The sequence below is a fragment of the Lithobates pipiens genome, unplaced genomic scaffold (genome assembly GCF_037356315.1).
Source record: "Lithobates pipiens isolate NorthernLeopardFrog02 unplaced genomic scaffold, aLitPip1_a1.2 Scaffold_18, whole genome shotgun sequence".
Lineage (NCBI taxonomy): Eukaryota > Metazoa > Chordata > Amphibia > Anura > Ranidae > Lithobates > Lithobates pipiens.
In genome coordinates, this window is record NW_027507758.1 from 395,085,695 (window position 1) to 395,105,583 (window position 19,889).

At 43.1% G+C, this 19,889-nt stretch overlaps 1 protein-coding gene across 2 annotated transcripts in view; it reads right to left on the reverse strand.

Moving 5' to 3' along the window:
* LGSN (lengsin, lens protein with glutamine synthetase domain) overlaps positions 1–19,889 on the reverse strand; it is a 78,426-nt gene that overhangs the window by 24,523 nt on the left and 34,014 nt on the right. For both annotated transcript variants that reach the window (XM_077487865.1, XM_077487866.1), the window contains 2 exons: positions 6,446–7,274; positions 2,678–2,868 (listed from right to left, as the gene is read on the reverse strand). In XM_077487865.1, coding sequence (XP_077343991.1) covers positions 2,678–2,868; positions 6,446–7,274 — 1,020 coding nt within the window. The remainder of the gene's footprint in view (positions 1–2,677; positions 2,869–6,445; positions 7,275–19,889) is intronic.

Sequence of the window (19,889 nt, forward strand, 5' to 3'; positions counted from 1 at the left end):
CACTTAAGTAGTTGCCCACTTCTAAGGAATTTTTGCTCGGGAGATCTTTCACTTACATGGACTACCCAAGGTGATAGTCTCAGATGGGGTAGTCAGTTTGTGTACCGGTTCTGGCAAACCTTTTGGGAATTCAGCTTGCTTTCTCCTCTGCGTATCACCTGCAGTCTAATGGGGCTGCAGAACGAGCCAATCAGTCCTTGGAGCAATTCCTACGTTGCTATATTTCTGACCATCATAACAACTGGTCAGACCTATTACAGTGGGCAGAGTTTTCTCACAACAGTGCCTTGAATTCTGCTTCCGGATTGTCCCTGTTTATGGTGAATTATGGTTTCCAACCGTCCATGTTGCCGGACTCTTTTGTTTCCGTAGAGTATCCCTGCGTTAGAGGAGCATCTCTGTGGTCTTCTTTCCACTTGGGCACAAGTCCAGGAGGCTTTGTGTCTTGCTAATGATAGGTAGAGACACCATGCTGACCGCAGGCATCTGCATGTGCCTTCCTACCAGGTTGGGGACAGGGTCTGGCTGTCATCTTACAACCTCCGACTTCGTGTTCCCTCACTGAAGTTCGTACCTCAGTTTATTGAGCCTTTCGGTATTCTTTGCAGGATTAACCCAGTGGCTTACGCACTAGACCTTCCTTCTAATATGCGTATTTCAAATGTTTTTTAGGTCTCCTTATTAAAACCTTTGGTCTGCAATCGCTTTACCACCTCAGTGCCACGTCTTCACCCTGTACAGGTTGAGAACCATGAGGAGTATGAAGTACAGTCCATTGTTGACTCCTGTAGGTTATGTGGGCGCATACAGTACCTGGTGCATTGGAAAGGGTATGGTCTGGAGGAACGCTCTTGGGTCTCGGACATGCATGCCCCTGTCCTCCTCCGGGATTTCCAGAGACATTTTGTCCTCAAGCCTGGTGGTCCTCCAAAGGGGGAGGGGTCGTTGAGGAGGGGGTACTGTCCAGGCTGGGCTTAGCCCTTCTTTCTCTGAGCTGGCCACTCAGCTGTTGGCTAATTGCCAGCTCCCACCTCTCTCCACAGTTACTCAGCTGTTGATGATCCTGCTCATCAGTCCTGCCTACTTAAGCTGTCCAGTTCAGAGGAGCTCTGCCTTCGCCTTGGTAACATCACAAGAAACTCCTGCGTTCCTGTTTAAAGACTGGCTTTGCTGACACCCCTTCTGGCTCCAGATCCTGCTTGCTGTTCCACTACTTTGATCCCTGACTTCTGGCTTGGCTAAATATCCATTCTGGTTACTGAACTTTGGCTATGTTTTGACTATATTTGTTCTTTTTACTTTTATTATTAAACGAGTGTGATTTAAATGTACTTCTGTCTCAGTCTGATTTCATGGTTTCTGACAATACCACAACAATAGCTGCCATATTAACTACTTTCCACCCAGCCACTGTATATAAACGCTGGGTGGGCACTCTCTCCTTCTGAGAGGACATTCAGGAATGTCCTTCAGAAGGAGGGGGATCACACGCATGGCGGCCCGAGCAGTGGCGCAATCCCGATGTGCTTGTGTCACCCGGACATGGCGCATCTCGGATCGGCAGGAGGGCTCTGTGATTGGCCCTCCTGATCACATGATGGCCATGTCCAATCACAGCCATCTTGTGATGTAAATACAGAGCCGGTTGCTAGGCAATTGGCTCTTCTTTCCTCTCCACACAGAAGTTGTCGGTAAGGAGAGGAGAGCAGATCGCTGCAGATAGCTGGTGATCAGTGAGTATGAGCTGTTTTTACAGCTTTTTACTCACTGATCACCAGTCTAGTGTCCCCACAATGTAAAAAACACAAAGTAAACACACATGTCCCCAAAACACGTCCGCAAAACACATGTCCCCACATAGTAAAAACATCTGTCCCCCACATATGTAACAGTAAAATCACATTTCCCAATGATTATCTGCACACATATGTCCGTGATCCCCTGCGTACATCTGTACATGATCATTTACATACATATGTAAATAATGGGAGAATTCATATGTAAATAGCAGCAGGATTCATATGTAAATAGCTGAGGCCAGCGGCATTCATATGTATATCATGCCCCACTGCAGTGAAGAGATGATGTTCTGTCAACAAGTAGAAATCATGTGCTGTAATCTCTAGCAACTAATCAGTGAGCCGTAATGTGTGCTGTAACCTCTAGCAACCAGTCAGTAAGTGGTTATGATATGCTGTAACCTCTGGCAACCAATTGCAATCACTGCCTGATCTGATATAGTAAACTGATTTTAAGTTTAGTTGATATTTATTGAATGTCTCAGAGCAGGTGGATAGCAAAATTGCATGGGAGGAGGGGGCCCCCAAGAAAATTTTTGCCCAGGGTCCAATGAACATTAAAGATGGCCCTGATGTCCGTGATCACACAAACCAAGGGTTGTGATTAGTAGAGGATAATGTGCTGACCAATATGGAGCACACTAAAAAAGCAGATTAGAAAGATAGATATATAGATACATACATACTGTACCTACATACATACATAAATACATATGTACATATATTATACACAGATCACAAGCTGGCAAGATGGGGTTAACACCTTTGCTCATCCCTCATTGTGTGTTAAATCACCGGTGAAATGTGAAAGGTGCATAAGGAGATCATTTTCTGATAGACTGAAGATCTGAAAACACCCAAATACCTATGAAATTTACCTGGAAAAAACGTGCAGGAATGGTTTTTGACCTTGACGCACCATGAAGATCAGTAGCTTCAAACCGCACAAATCGTATATCTTCCCTAGCAATCTGTTGCTTTATACGTTCAACAAGGGTAATTAAGCTAAAAGAATCCTCAGTTCCATCGCCACTCGGATCAGCATCTTTACTACTGGCAGGTAGATAATCTGATAAAAAAAAAAAAAAGGCACTTATACTGAAAAAATAACTGGTAAAATAAATAGTGAAAGGTCAATATTTAAAAATGGTAATTAAAGTGCCTTGCAAAGGTATTCATTCATACCCCTTGAAATGTTCCACATTTTGTCATGTTACCAAAAACGTAAATGTATTTTATTGGGATTTTGTGTGATAGACCAATACAGAGCGGCACATAATTGTGAAGTGGAAAGAAAATGATAAATGGTTTTCAATTTTTTTTACAAATAAATATCTCAAAAGTGTGGCATGCATTTGTATTCAGCCCCCTTTATTTTGATACCCCTACCTAAAATCTAGTGCAACCAATTATCTTCAGAAGTCACCTAATTATTAAAGAGAGTCCACCTGTGTGTAATTTAATCTCAGTATAAATACAGATGTTCTGTGAAGCCCTCCAAGGTTTGTTAGATAACCTTCATGAACAAACAGCACCTTCATGAACAAACAGCACCATGAAGGCCAAGGAACATACCAGACAGGTCAGGGATAATGCTGTTGTGAAGTTTAAAGCAGGGTTAAATTATAAAATAATATTCCAAGCTTTGAACATCTCACAAAGCACTGTTCAATCTATCATCCCAAAATGGAAAGAGTATGGCACAACTGCAAACCTATCAAGATATGGCCGTCTACCTAAACTGACAGGCCAAACAAAGAGAGCATTAATCAGAGAAGCAGCCAAGAGGCCCATGGTAGCTCTGGAGAAGCTGCAGAGATCCACAGCTCAGGTGGGAGAATCTGTCCACAGGATAATTATTAGTCGTGCACTCCACAAATCTGGCCTTTATGGAAGAGTGGCAAAAAGAAAGCCATAAGAAGTCCCATTTGCAGTTTGCGAGAAGCCATGTGGGGGACACAGCAAACATGTGGAAGAAGGTGCTGTGGTCAGATGAGACCAAAATTTAACTTTTTGGCCTAAAAGAAAAACGCTAGGTCTGGCAGAAAACTAACACTGCACATCACCCTGAACATACCATGCCTACTGTAAAACACGGTGGTGGCAGCATCATGTTGTGGGTATGCTTTTCTTCAGCAGGGACAGGGAAGCTGGTCAGAGTTGATGGGAAAATGGATGGAGCCAAATACAGGGCAATCTTAGAAGAAAACCTGTTAGAGTCTGCAAAAGACTTGAGACTGGGGTGGAGGTTCATCTTCCACCAGGACAACCACACTAAACATACAGCCAGAGCTACAATGGAATAGTTGAGATCAAAGCATTTGCATGTGTTAGAATGGCCCAGTCAAAGTCCAGACCTAAATCCAATCGAGAAACTTTGACAAGACTTGAAAATTGCTGTTCACGGGTGCTCTCCATCCAATCCGAAAGAGGTTGAGCTATTTTGCAAAGAAGAATGGGCAAAAATGTCCCTCTCTAGATGTGCAAAGCTGGTAGAGACATACCCAAAAAGACTTGCATCTGTATTTGCAGTGAAAGGTGGTTCTACAACGTATTGACTCAGGGGGGCTGAATACAAATGCACCCCACACTTTTCAAATATTTTTTTTTATAAATTTGGAAAATAATTTATAATTTTACTTCCGCTTCACAATTATGTGCCACTTTGTGCTATTCTATCAACTAAAATCCCAATAAAATACATTTACATTTTTGTAACATGACAAAATGTGTAAAATTTCAAGGGGTATGAATACTATTTCAAGGCACTGTAAAATTATTGACATAAACACAATAAGCACTAAAGAAAATGGCAATTCATAAGAACAATGAAGATTTTTGTCAAAGTAATAAGCACTGGGGAATAATGAAAATTAGCACTGAGCAATGACATTCACAAACTGTTTCATTTAGAGACATGTGATGTACAATTTATTGCCCATTTTGAGCAGTAGGGTTGACCCTAAATGTTTCAAAACATTCATCACAATGCGGCTGCAGCTTTTACAGCATTTAGTCACACTATTTTCTATTAGGCTTCCTAGGGCTTACCTAGGGTTCTAAACATGCTATTTTTTGCAACTTGTGTGAAAGATTTGAACAACGCTTGATATAACTAGATACTTGGCACTGGACTTCAGAGGGATAATGACCGAGTGTGAGTATGGGAAATGCTTGTAAATGTATACAGAGACTTTTGAAAATGTTAGGAAGTGATTATTCCTCTTTTTATGATGTACAGGCACTGTCTGCAGTCCAGTAAAATGTTGTCTGAGTTGGAAGGAAGCACACTATAGTTTCATAAGTGCAGAACATTTTGGGATCCAAAGAGCATGAAACATACAACATTAGCCGATCCAGATATAGACTTCAATCTGTCATGGTTATGCAATAGTTTGTCTGCTTACCTGTTCCCATGTGTTCATCTAGAGACCAGCCGACCCTCACCTGTCTGCTTTTGTAATCCATCCTCTGGCATGGCTCCACCCTAGCTCCTATCAGGGAGCTCTATATTAACCTGTGCACTGCAGGCCAACGCTGCTGATCAACCATTGTGTATTCCTTTGTGTGTTAGCTTCTTGTTACCTGCCGTGTGCTCTGCTGTTATTCCGTTACCGACTTTGGCGTGTCTTTGACTATCCTTGTTTGCCTGTGATCCTGACCTTTTGGCGTGTCCCTGACTATTCCTGTCTGCTTGTGGCCCCGACCTTGGCTTTGTCCCTCACCATCCCTATCCTCCTGTTGCCTACTGTGGGTGTGAGCTGGGGGACCCTGGGGGTCGCGACCTGGAGCCAGTTGCAGCCAAGTCCATCCTCACCACTCGAGGCTCTGGTGAACACCTGCTGGCTCTTAGACTCCGCGCCCCAGGGAATCTTACGCTCTAACCCCGGTGGGACCTGTCTCCCATCCGCAGCAGTCAGCCGTAGGGTCCACAACCTTGCGGTGCACTCCTGATCCCTACGGTGTGCATCTGTCACCTCGCCTCAAGGTGACCTGACACAATCATTAGTTCCAAACTTTTCCTGTAGTGATTTTCACAATGTGATCCTAGAAGCAGCAAAAAAAGATTTTTTGGAATCATGCCTTTGCTAATCAGACCAGCAAAATATCAGTACCTCAATGTTCACTCTCTATCGAGTGAGATTTGGTAATGTTCCAAGCCAGTGAGGAACCAAATCTATTTGGTTAAATGAAAGCATCTGCTCTATAAATATTGCTGCTGGCCATGTGTCGCCAGGAGCAATCACTGATCTAAGATTGACCTACATCTTTAAAATGACCTTGTACTCCATCTTTTTTTTTTAAGTAAAGAGCTGCATCACAAGAAGGCTAATATTACATTTGCTAGCCATAAAAGCCTACCCTGTTTTATTTTTATTAACAAATCAAAAGAAAGTCAGAGGAGGCACATGAGAAAATGTTTTGGTTAATAGTCAGTATACTGTGGTTCTCTTGACTTAGCCAGTGCTTCTCTTTGTAAAAATGTAGTACAGATTAATTTTGAATACTTTCTTTAACCCCATTTTTACATTTCATAGCATACAGCCCAGACTTAAAACAGCCTTCACCTAATGTGATTTTTATGACCACTATATTTTTATACGCAACAAACATTTTCTTATACATGGGCTGAAATTTATCCTTACCCTTAAAATCAGTTTCTGGAGGTTCAAACTTGAATTCAGCGGCAAAACTTAATTGAGCAGGTATTAATATCTGGTTTTCATTAAATGTCTGTATGGGATGTACAATTTTCTCATCTTTCTGTGAGCGTGTTGGATCTGGCAACATTGGATCAATTAGCATCTCATCTTTTTGCTTTACCTCAAAAACGTTTGCAGCTTGTTGCTTCTGGTTGTCTTTTTCCATATGTGGCCGAAATGTTTCAAAAGTTAAGCCAGGCTTTTCTCTTATGCTTTCAACGCATTTTGGAAGATGTATGTGAGTTACGGTGGTGTTGATTTTTGGATTTTGTTTGTTTCTATGATGAATTAATGGACTCTCCTTAAGAAACAATTTCAGCTCTTCTAATGTCTCTTTAGGTATTGCAGAACCACAAGGTAACACATCCTCATCAGATTTTTCTGTTGCATTTTTATCATCTGTTTTTTTATCATTTATCTTTTCTTGAGGCATGTTCCTAAAAGCTTGTGTAGATGCCACTGGTTCCATTCTTTGTTTTTCTTGTTCTGTTTTACATGTGTTGTCTCCTTTGTGATTTGTTTGCGTAGAACCTTGTCCATCATTCTTGAGAAGTAGCTTAGTAGACATATCAGATGCTTGAAAATAATTTTCCAGATCATCATATACCTTTTCAAAGTTGGAATTATTCAAGGAACTCACAGAATGGGATGCATTTACCTTCTCCCACTCTAAAGGAGGAATGTATCTCCCAGTAACCTTGACTCCTCTTCTTCTTCTATATCTTGATATCACACTTCCATCTACTTCATCATTTTCCGTGTTCCTTGCCTCCTAAAAGAACCAAGGTACATTTTTTTCAAGCAGACCATATGTCATTTAAAGTTTATATCAAGCCCAAATTTTTATAAGTTTAATTTTTACTTCTGTCCCTACTGAGGGGATTTCTACGTACTGCCTATTCTGGAGACATAGAAGTAAGAGTAAAATACACATGTAAAATACACAAGTAAGGCGAAGTCCCCTCTTACAGTTGTCATCAGAATACAAATTTGTGTCCCAATTGGGAGAAAACTGTAAACTTTTGATTTCTTTTCACTTTCTACCCCAGTGACAATGGTCACCAGAACAATCAGAGAGGGTGAATGTTTCCAGAGGGAACAGAAAAAAAACAATAAAAACATGATAGTTGTTTTAAAACTTCCACTCCGTTCTAAACAAAAAAATGAGTCTGAATACACGTTATGCAGACAACAGTTCTTTCACTAATGTTACAAAGAAAGCAATTAAAATCTCCAGAATAGCACAGCACGTGTTGTTCATGTAATGAAAGCATGCAAACATACTGTAAACAATGCTAATCATTTGGCCAATTATATTAAATAAAGCATATCTAAACTCCAAAACAAAAAAAAATTACCAGTCTTGGATGTGGCAGCAAAATTTTATTTATTTTTCTATGTTTATTTGTCTATATTGTTACTGGTGACTTTGCCAGAAATATACTCTCTGTCCTAATGTGACAATGCTCTCTAATTGTACTGTATTTATGAAGTAGTGTTGCTACCCCAAAGCGGCTCTCCTGATCTGGACTACAAACCACTTTCCCTCTTTCCTCATCTTCATAACATAGGTAGAAGATGTTCTGTAGTTCATAGAACATAGCTGGAAAACTGACAACATTGTTTGAGATATGAGTTTAATACACAGAATGGTACAAGATCTCTGAGATGCTGTCAAGATAAACAGTTATTTTCCTCTACTTTTATAAACTGTATGTACATTGAAAAAAAGGAAAACTAATGCAGCCACTATATCTAAGGTCTGGTAAGTTGAAAAATAATAGGTTTTTCAAACAATCATCAAATCCTTTTCTTGGAGTACATTAAGGGATATTGGGTGAAGTATTCAGGTGCATTGGGTTATGCTGTTGTCTTCAGAAGATTGGACATTGGCAAACAAAAGCTGTAAAGACAGCATAGTATAACCCCTCCTACACTAATTATGCAGTTTTGTTGCAAAGCAATAGTAAGAGTAGATAGAAAGATCCATTCCAAGAAAAGGTATTTGTTGTAAGGCAAAAATATAGCATCACATTTTTTTTCCACATCAGACAAATAATAAAGTTCCTCTTGTGATATAAAAACTGAACTGAATGAGTTAATTAATTTTAAAAAAGTTAATTCATGAAAAAAGTGCATAGGTGCTCAATAAAGTTCATATGTGCCATGTAAAACCTTTATTGTACAAAGTTCAGCACCCAGTGTCCTCCACTATTCAGGAAAACTGGTTACTCACCCAAAAAAACGCTGTGAAATAACAAAATTATTGGCAGCATAAGCCATCCAATATCGGTCCAATGGAATCGTATCCGTTCAGCATATTCAGTTTGCTATGGAGGAACTTTCAATATAGTACACACTTTTTTGCACTTATATAATCACAAGATTTTTTTTTTTATTAATTTACAATAGGAGATCTATGTTTATGATTTTTTTATGCAAATTGTATTTATTATAATCACACGGATGAACATTTTTGATGTTTTTTTTTATATCACAAGAGGACTTTTATTTGTCTGATGTTGAAAATAAATGTTTTGATGCAATATTTTCAGTTATGATTAAATGGTTTTAGGTACACTCTCCACACATTCCATTATTGTAGAAGGGTGGTCACCTCATTTTGTATATATATATGTGTATTTATGCCTTGGGTTTTCTAATAGTGTCTGCTGTTGCATTTACTATTTATCTTTGGCATAATTGTTTTGCTGTTTTATACTGCTCAGTTTGTTGTTGATCTTTAAAGCCAGATGGTTAATGTCTGGTGTCCCCCACCTATAACAGATGTCTTGGAGTGAAGAGACCACTCTCCTAATTCCAGACATTGACTGAGGAGGTCCGCTTTTCAATTTTTTACACCTGAGATGTGTGCGGTGAACAGGGTTGGAATGTGAAGTTCTCCCAAAGTGATAAAAATATCCACTTCTCTTTGAGCTACAAAAATCCCTGTTCTTACCTGAGGGTTGATGTAAGCCACTGTCATGGTACTCTCTGACTTAATCTTGGGCAGGTAACCTCACAGTCAAGAATTCAAGTATTGAAGGGATAACTGCATCACTCTGAGCTTCAGAATATTGATCAAGAGACGAGCTTTAGACATGTGCAGTGTGTTTCGTTCTGAATTGATATTTGGATGAATTATTTGTTATTTGGAAATTTGGATGTATCTGAATTTCCGAATTTCAATAGTAACAGATTTAAACTAATCCGAAATAACAAATATCAAATTGGAACCATTTTCAAATTTGATTCAAATCTTTTTTAAATTCAAATTGTTTTCTAATTCTATTCGAATCATTTTCGAATTCGATTTAAATTAGAATTACTGAATACAATAAAATAGAATAGAAAGCAAAGGAGTAGAATACAAAAGAATAGAATATATTATAAAAGAATAGATTCCAAAGGACTAGAACAGAAAAATAAAGGAATAGAGTAGAAAATAAAGGAATATAAAAGAATAGAGTAAGACAGAACAAAATGAAATCTTTCAGTGTTTACCAGTGCAACCAATCAGTTGTCACGGCAGGCATGTTCCAGTGTACAACTAGTGTCCCATCAACATCTGTCTTAGTGTGTACCAGGGCACACCAAAACATTTGTCACACACAGATTTGGTTTAGATGTTTTCTAATGTGGTCTGTTTTCTAATGTGGTTGAAATGTTTATTAATATGGTTGAGATGTTTATTAATGTGGTTAAAATGTTTTCTAATGAGGTTTAAATGTTTTCTAATGTGGTTGAATTGTTTTCCAGTGCGGTTCAAAATGTTTTCTAATGTGGTTGAAATGTTTTATAATGCGATTGAAATGTTTTCTAATGCAATTGAAATGTTTATCAATGTGGTTTAAATTTTTATTAATGTGGTTGAAATGTTTTCGAATGTGGTTGAAATGTTTTGAAATTTAGTTAAAATGTTTTCAAATGCGGTCGGATTCGAATACGAATAAACAAAAGGAATTCCAAAAACAAACTAAACAAAGTTAACGAATCTAACTGTCAGGTCACCTAGAGCCCAGGTGACAGGTGCACACCGTAGGGTTGGGGATGCACCGCAAGGCTGTGGACCCTACGGCTGACGGCTGCAGACGGGGGACAGATCCCACTGGGGTAAGAGCGTAAGATTCCCCGGGGCGCGGAGTCTAAGAGCCAGCTGGTGTTCACCAGAGCTTCGAGTGGTGAAGATGGTCTTGGCTGCAACTGGCTCCAGGTCGCGACCCCCAGGGTCCCCCAGCTCACACCCACAGTAGGTAACAGGAGGATAGGGATGGTGAGGGACAAAGCCAAGGTCGGGGCCACAAGCAGAACAGAATAGTCGGGTGCACGCCAATAGGTCAGGGTCACAGGCAAGCAGGGATGGTCAGAACACGCCAAGTTCGGTAACGGAAATCAGAAGCAGAGCACACGACAGGAAACAGGAAGCTAATACACAAAGGTTGATCAGCAGGATAGGCTAGCAGTGCAAAGGTTAATATAGTGTAGTCTGATAGGGGCTAGGGTGGAGCCATTCCAGAGGAAGGAAATAAAAGCAGTCAGGTGAAGCTCGGCTGGTCTCTAGAAATGAACACATGCAGACAGGTAAGGAGAACAACTCTAATGCATAACCATGACAGTACCCCCCCTCTTACGAGGCCTCCCCCTCCCCCGCCTGGGACCAGGTTTAGAGGGGAACTTCAAATGAAACTTCCTCAACAGACGAGGTGCAAAGACCTCGGAAGCCGAAATCCACGACCTCTCCTCAGGACCAAAACCTTTCCAGTGCACGAGGTACTGGAGAATGCCTCTACAGAGTCGGGAATCCAAAATTTGGCTAACCTCGTATTCCTGATCATCCTCAGAGACCGGTGCTATGGTAGGGGAAGGACGAGAGAACTTATTGAGGACTAACGGCTTTAGAAGGGCAACATGGAAGGAGTTAGAGATTTTGAGGCTTTTGGGAATCTGGAGCTTGAAACAAACCGGATTCAGTTTAGAAATTATGGTGTATGGACCAATGAATCTTGGGGCAAATTTTAGGGAAGGAACCCGGAGTTTGATGTTCCTGGTGGAGAGCCAGACTTTGTCTCCTGGCTGAAAAGAGGGTGGCTTACGCCTGCGACGGTCAGCAAAACTCTTGAATTTGTTGGCAGCTTTCTGGAGGGAATCATGAACGTCAGCCCACATGGAATTGAATGATTCCTGAACAGTAGCCAAAGCTGGAATGTCAGAAGAACAAATCATAGGAAGGGGAAGCTGAGGATGTCTTCCATAAACAGTGGGGAAGGGTGTTTTCTGAGAACTGACGTTAACATGATTATTGTGGGAGAACTCAGCCCACGGTAATAGTGATGCCCAATCATCATGATGGGCAGAGACCAAGGTACGGAGAAAGACCTCTAACTCCTGATTAACTCTCTCAGTCTGGCCATTGGATTGGGGATGATAAGAAGAGGTAAAATCCAAGGTAATGTCGAGGGATTTGCAAAAGGCTCCCCAAAAACGAGAAGTAAATTGCACACCCCTGTCCGAGACGACATGCGAAGGAACACCATGAAGGCGGAAAATCTCTCGTACAAAAATGGGAACCAAGGCAGGGGCAGAAGGGAGACCAGGAAGAGGAACAAAATGAGCCATCTTGGAGAACCGATCGATTACTACCCAAATGGCCGTATTATTCTCCGATAGTGGAAGATCAGTGATAAAATCCATGGCGATATGAGACCAGGGCTCCTTAGGAATGGGCAAGGGCATGAGAAGACCAGCAGGGGCTTGAGTGGAAGATTTAGACTGAGCACAGACGTGACAAGCCTTAACATAGTCTTTAACATCCGAGCGGAGATTAGGCCACCAGTAGTGACGACTGATAAGCAGGAAGGATCGGTGGAACCCAGCATGACCTGCCATCTTGGAATCATGTCCCCAACGAAGGATCTTGGTTCTTAGCTCAGTGGGAACAAAGGTCTTACCAGGAGGAATCTTTGATTCCAGGGTGGTAGAATGGGCAACAATGCAAGAGGTAGGAATGATCGGCTCAGGATCAGGGTTGGACTCCTCGTCCAAGGTGTCAAATGACCTAGAGAGCGCATCAGCTCGACCGTTGCAGGAACCAGGTTTGTACGTAATCGTGAATTTAAAACGAGAAAAGAAGAGACTCCACCTGGCCTGTCTGGGGTTCAGACGTTTAGCATTCTGTAGGTACTGTAGATTCTTATGATCAGTAAAGATCGTTATGGAGTGAGGGGAACCTTCCAAGAGATGACGCCACTCCTCCAACGCCAATTTAATTGCGAGAAGTTCCCGATCACCAATGGCATAATTTCTCTCTGCCTGAGAATTTTTTTTGGAGAAGAACGCACATGGTTGACGTTTCTTCTCAAAGTCCTGAAGAAGCACAGCTTCCACCCCCATCGAAGAAGCGTCTACTTCAATAAAAAATGGGTCTTCAGGATTTGGTCTCCTCAAGAGCGGTCCAGAGACAAAGGCCTGTTTCAGATCGTGAAACGCAGAGACAGCCTCGGAAGACCAGTCTTTGGCATTAGCACCCTTCTTGGTCAAAGCGATAATAGGCGCAGCAATGGAAGAGTAATTCCTTATGAACTGCCTATAATAATTTGTGAAGCCAAGGAAGCGCTGTGTGGCCTTGAGGCTAGCAGGAAGGGGCCAGTTGGTAATGGCAGAGACCTTTCCGGGATCCATGCGAAGACCCTCACTAGAAACAAAACATCCCAGAAACAGGACCTCGGAACATTCAAAGGAACATTTCTCCATCTTGGCATAGAGATTGTTCTCTCTAAGGCGCTGAAGTACGGTGCGTACATGGTTTCTGTGAGCAGGCAGATTTTGGGAAAAGATGAGAATGTCATCCAGATAGATGACAACAAACTGGTACAGTAGATCCCTGAATATTTCGTTGACAAAGTTCTGGAACACAGCTGGAGCATTACACAAACCAAAAGGCATAACCAAGTACTCGTAATGCCCGTCCCTAGTGTTAAATGCGGTCTTCCATTCGTCACCTTCTCGTATTCAAATGAGATTGTATGCACCTCTGAGATCCAATTTAGTGAAAATGGAAGCCCCCTTCAACCTGTCAAATAGCTCAGATATTAGAGGTAAGGGGTAACGGTTTTTAATAGTCACAGCGTTTAAACCTCTATAGTCAATGCAGGGCCTGAGGGTGCCATACTTTTTGGCAACGAAAAAGAACCCTGCTCCTGCAGGCGATGAGGATTTCCAGATGAAACCTCTCTCCAAATTCTCAGCGACATACTCAGACATGGCTTGGGTCTCTGGAATGGATAAAGGGTAGGTACGACCCCTGGGCAGGGTTGCTCCAGGGACAAGGTCAATAGCACAGTCAAAAGATCTGTGAGGAGGAAGTACCTCAGCAGACTTCTTACAGAACACATCCCGGAAATCGCTATAAGCCGCAGGAAGATCGGACGAGACAGATGTGGTAGCAATGGGAAGTTTCCTCTTGGGGGTCACCTTGGAAAGACAAGACGAGAAACACGAAGGACCCCAGGCCAGGATCTGCCCAGATACCCAGTCCACATGTGGCGAGTGGAGCTGCAGCCAAGGAAGACCCAATACAATGGGGGTAGAGGCCTTGGGTAGGATGAGGAAGGAGATCCACTCCTGGTGGAGTATCCCTACCGACATCCTAATAGGTAGCGTCTGGAAACGGATAGGACCCCCTGGGAGCACAGTGCCATCAATTGCCGAGACTACTAGTGTAGTAGCGAGGGGAGAAAGGGTAAGCTTCATAGAAGAGGCAGTTCTCCAGTCCATAAAATTGCCGGCAGCCCCGGAGTCCAGATATGCTAGGACTGATTGGGGAGAAGTGCCTACATGGAGGAACACCGGAAGAAGGAGACGAGAAGGTGATGTTTCTGGGTCCAATACTCCACCTTCCAAATGTATTAGACCCGAGCGTTTCCCGGACGGAGCGAGCAGGAGTCACGAAAATGACCCTTTCCCCCACAATAAAGACACAAGCCCAGAGTTCTGCGTCTAGCACGTTCTTCGGGGGTTAGTCTGGTCCGGCCCAGCTGCATGGGCTCCTCAGCAGACGGAGGATGCTCCACAGGGCGACGGGGAAAAAGCTCAGGCTGACTAGAACCTGGGGGGTGCTGGCGTCTTTTTTCTAAGGACCTCTCCTGGAAGCGAATGTCAATTTGATTACATAAGGAAATGCCTTCGTCTAGACCGGCGGGGATAGCTCTTCCTGCTAATTCGTCCTTCACTCGGTCTGAGAGGCCATGTAAAAAGGTTGCGACCAGGGCCTCATTGTTCCAGCTCAATTCCGCTGTAAGGACTGAAGTGCATATTGGCCCACTGAACCAGATTCTTGGCGAAGGCGTAAAAGGGCACTAGCCGCAGAAGAAACCCGAGCTGGCTCCTCAAAGATGTTACGAAAGAGCTTCAAGAAGTCGGACAGGCTGGAAACCACTGGATCATTTTTCTCCCACAGGGGGGCAGCCCAGGCTAAAGCTTCACCGGAGAGGATAGAAAGTTTTGAGGCTGGAGCTCAAAATGAATGGTGCATTGGCTGAGGAAGCCCCTGCAGGCCTTGGAGTCCCCAGAGAAACGGGACGGAGCAGGCAGTACTAATGAATGCGTGGATGCGACTGGTGCGATAGGTGCAGTCGCAGACTGTACTTGAGGCTGCGGGTTCGGGGTTCCCAAGGAAGCCTGTAGCTGCTCGAAGCGAGAAGCCAGATCCTGGAGGAATCGCATCACCTGAGTCTGATTAGATTCCTGGGTCTCGAGTCTCCGCACTATGCCCTGCAATGGATCGACTGCAGGGAGCGGCACGTCAGCCGGGTCCATGGCTGATCAAACTGTCAGGTCACCTAGAGCCCAGGTGACAGGTGCACACCATAGGGTTGGGGATGCACCGCAAGGCTGTGGACCCTACGGCTGACGGCTGCAGACGGGGGACAGATCCCACTGGGGTAAGAGCGTAAGACTCCCCGGGGCGCGGAGTCTAAGAGCCAGCTGGTGTTCACCAGAGCTTCGAGTGGTGAAGATGGTCTTGGCTGCAACTGGCTCCAGGTCGCGACCCCCAGGGTCCCCCAGCTCACACCCACAGTAGGTAACAGGAGGATAGGGATGGTGAGGGACAAAGCCAAGGTCGGGGCCACAAGCAGAACAGAATAGTCGGGTACACGCCAATAGGTCAGGGTCACAGGCAAGCAGGGATGGTCAGAACACGCCAAGGTCGGTAACGGAAATCAGAAGCAGAGCACACGACAGGAAACAGGAAGCTAATACACAAAGGTTGATCAGCAGGATAGGCTAGCAGTGCAAAGGTTAATATAGTGTAGTCTGATAGGGGCTAGGGTGGAGCCATTCCAGAGGAAGGAAATAAAAGCAGTCAGGTGAAGCTCGGCTGGTCTCTAGAAATGAACACATGCAGAAAGGTAAGGAGAACAACTCTAATGCATAACCATGACACTAACTAAACAAAATCGATTAAATAACTAATTGAAACAAAATGAAACAAGGTGATTTTTGGGGTTTTGCACATGTCTAATGAGCTTCCTCCAGTGACCACATCCCTTGCACTGAGAGAATATAAAGGACTCCTCTCTAATCTGACTTTTACTGATCTTGAACTGTATTGTCTTGTATATGTCTTTTTCTCTGTCTTGTTTGACATGTTATGTTGTGTTTTTGCCTGATTTGGAAAATACCAATAAAAAAAAACTGATTAAAAAAAGGCAGGCTGTTTTGAGAACCTTCCATACCAGGAGGATTTCACAGACTACAGTGCTAGACTTATAATGCACCAGATCAGGGCAGGCCTGGTCAGGCGAATGCAGCAGTCCAGAGACTGAACATGCTTGTCCCATACTGTCAGAATGCTGAGTTGAAATAGTCTGGAATAATATTGGGCTCGGCCTAAGGGACCGCCTTGAAGGAGGCAACCATTAAGCTCATCTCATTGAGTCCTCATTCAAAAGCGGAGGACTGGTTTGTATCTGGATTGTAGAGTTCAAGCATGGGAGCATAGATGCTTGAGTTTGTCCTGGACCATGCTTAGATATTTCAAGCAATGGGATGGTTCCAATGCTGACTTCTGGAAATTCAGGATCCACCCAAACCTCTGTAAGGTCTGTACAGTCCAAAGGACTGTTCTCTCAGAAGATGTTTTTTTCCCTACTATAGCAAATCAAATCATGCTTTTTTTTGCCATCCTCTGGATCAATTGTGAGTACAGAATTGTGCATATGAAGTGTTTCTATTTGTTGGGTTTTTTTTTCTATTGATTGAACTAGACAAATGTGTGCTTTTTTTCAACCTAACTAACCATGTAACAAACTGAAAATACTGCCTGCACAATGCAAACTGTAGGTCGCAAGACACCGGGAAGATGGGGACATGCAAGTATATAGGCTTTCTTGACGTCCACAGAGACCAGAAGCTCTCCTGGATGTAGGAAAGCAATTACCTACTTGGCAGATTCCATGCAAAATTTCTATACCTGGATAAAGTTGTTGAGCAGAATGGGGAAGATGCCCCCTTCAGCTTTGGGTATGGTGAACGGGTTTAAATAAAACCCCTGAAACTTTTCCTTTCTGAGTTTTTGTTAACCGCCAAAGTAGAGGGAATTTTGGACTGAGGTTTAACCTGCTTTTTTTATGGAGCAAACTGTACTTTTCCTTCTGGTGACTTCCTTAGTAGAATTGTCTAGGGATTTTCCAAAAGAGGCGTTCCCCATCAAAGGGCCTATGAAAAAGACGTTCCTTGCACTGATGCTCCTCAAACCAACATCTGAGCCAAAGGGTCTTCTGTATGTGTACCAAAAGGGGACAATCCTGGATATTTGGCAAATAATATCCACTAGCCCATCAACTCAGTAGTGCAGGGCCACAGGAATGAGTTCCACTTGATTCAGGACAGCAGGATCAGTTAAGATGCAACATGTCCTTGGACCAAACACCCAGGGTCTGACAGATGGACATGCCAGCAATGAGAGGCTGCAGGGCCATGGGCAGCAGAGGATCGGCCAATCTGTAAAGCTGCAAAATGAGCCTATTCTGGCTTTACAGCAACTAAAGAAGTTTGCTAGAAGAAAAAGAAAGTTCATAAAGGGAAAGTAAAAGGTTCTGCTTTTCTGGTGACCAAGGAGAGGAGTGTCTCCTAGGACACTAGCAAAAACTTAAGGCATGATAGGAATAGTAGGGGGTTATACTAGGTTGTCCTTACAGTTTTTGATCGAAATGTCCATTCTCCTGAAGGTAGCAGTAAAAAATAAATAAGGGTATTAGCCAGTGCATTCCAATGGGCAGCAAATCTAAAAGATCTAAAGTTAAACCTGGGTGGCTAAAGTGTACAATAAGGGGGCGTGGCTTGGTGCATGGAGCTGAAGGATATGACTCACAGGAGCTCCCGGTCGTGACGGCTCCTCCGGGCTATATATCACCCACATCCTACAGAAACAGCTCCAACAGCACCCAGAAGGGTAAGGGCAAGCCCATGGCTCACAATAAGAGATTTGGGCCACTTGTTACCCAATCTTCAGCGGCCTCTGGGTCCCAGGCCGCATCCAAGATGGTGCCCGCATCTTACTTTCCAGCCCAGCAATGGATGCCAAGCAGGTGAGCTCCAGAGACCGCTCTGGTCCCCTGCAGAGTTCTGATCACCCCACACCCCACTCTCTGAGCCCCTCACAAGCCTCACTGTGTTCAGCAGATGGATGGGACATGGAGTCTCAGATGAGATCCCTCCACACCTATATGCACTCCCTGCCTACTTTTTGAGCATTATGTTCAACGTATAGAGAAAACCTACAGGCAGGAGATCACTGAGCTCGAGAAAGATCTTGGGGTCCGCATGGAGGACATTGAAAGTACCACTGATGGCCTATGGGTAAAGCATTGCAATTCCATGAGCAGACATTGAATTCTCACACTATCATTTTATAGTAGCTTATGTATCAGCAGGATGAAACCAGGACCCATCCTTCATTCATGATACGCTGTGCAGGGCACACTTCAATGAGATTAAGGAAGAAATCATGCGGACTGCCAGTATGCAGGGCTTCACTTTGTTCAACGAGACCCCCTGTTATGCACCTGCTGGATCTCTCGCCAAACGTTAGCTATGAGATGATCTCTAAAACCTCTGACATCGCTCCTGCAGGAGAAGCACATCAAATATCAATGGCAGTTCCCATTCATGCTTCAGGTACATCATGAAGGTAAGAGGGCCCTATTTCATACTCTGGGGGACCTACCGAATTTCTTGAGCACTTTGGAACTTCCTCAGGTTTCCCTACCTGATTGGCCCTTTTCTATGACCCCTGGCCTGCCATTTCTCCTTCAGTGGCAGAAGATAGGCAAGAACAAACATTCTGATCCTCTTCCCAGCTGCCTCCAGATGGTTAAGTCCAATCTGGCTCATTTCAATACACTAACTTTTTTTTGATCAAATATTTGTTTTTGTTTTTTTAGTCCAGGACAATCATCTGTCCTCCTCACACAGGATTTACACCCTGCATATGTGACCCTTTCAGGGTCTGCTTCTTTGATATCTCAAGTTACTTTCATTGAATTGTTTTTCATTTTCTGTTGTTAGCTGCTATAGAGGCTCATGTTTTGTACTTATCAGTGTACATCCTTATCTTGTTTGTCCACCTAATCCCTTGCCCTTGCTCTTGCCCCCTCCATATCTTTGTTTTCCTATAAGAGACCTGGGTTTACAAGTTTTATTGCGCAATGTTGTTTGCTTCTTGATATACAGTTTAAAATATATTTTTTTTTACTTATGTGCTGCCCTACACAATTACCCCGTGGGCTCCTTGTGCCTTGCTACCCCCCCCCCCCCCCCCCCCAGGACCTATAGTGCATCATTATGCACTATACATTTTGTAGGCTATTTTTATTTTTTCTACATGGTCAACTACTGCCACCTAGTGGCCTGTCATTTTTTTCTCATTGGTTTCTTTTTTCTTCTTCCTTTCCTTTATTTACTTGCTCCTCTCTTTGATTCTTTACTTACCTCTTTCTTCCAGGTGAGTCTGATAGGGACTCTTGTCATGTGAGTATTCTTGGGCAAATAATTCCCTACTCAGCTTCCTCTTTATGCTACTGCAATGATGTCCCATGACAACCTTACAATATCAACTTTTTTTTTTTTAAGTTGTTTTTATGATAATTTCAAGGTAAATACAAAACAATACAGAGCCCATTGGGCATACCCAGGCTCAGTCACTACAACTACCAAACTAAGAAGAAGAAGAGAAAAAAAATACATATAGACATATAAAGATATATATACCGTATTTATCGGCGTTTTTCGACTTTTTTCCCCTTAAAATCAGGGGAAAATCGCAGGTGCGTGTTATACGCCGATACTCCGCGATTTCAGCACAATTTTTTGGGCTCTGGGCGGCTTC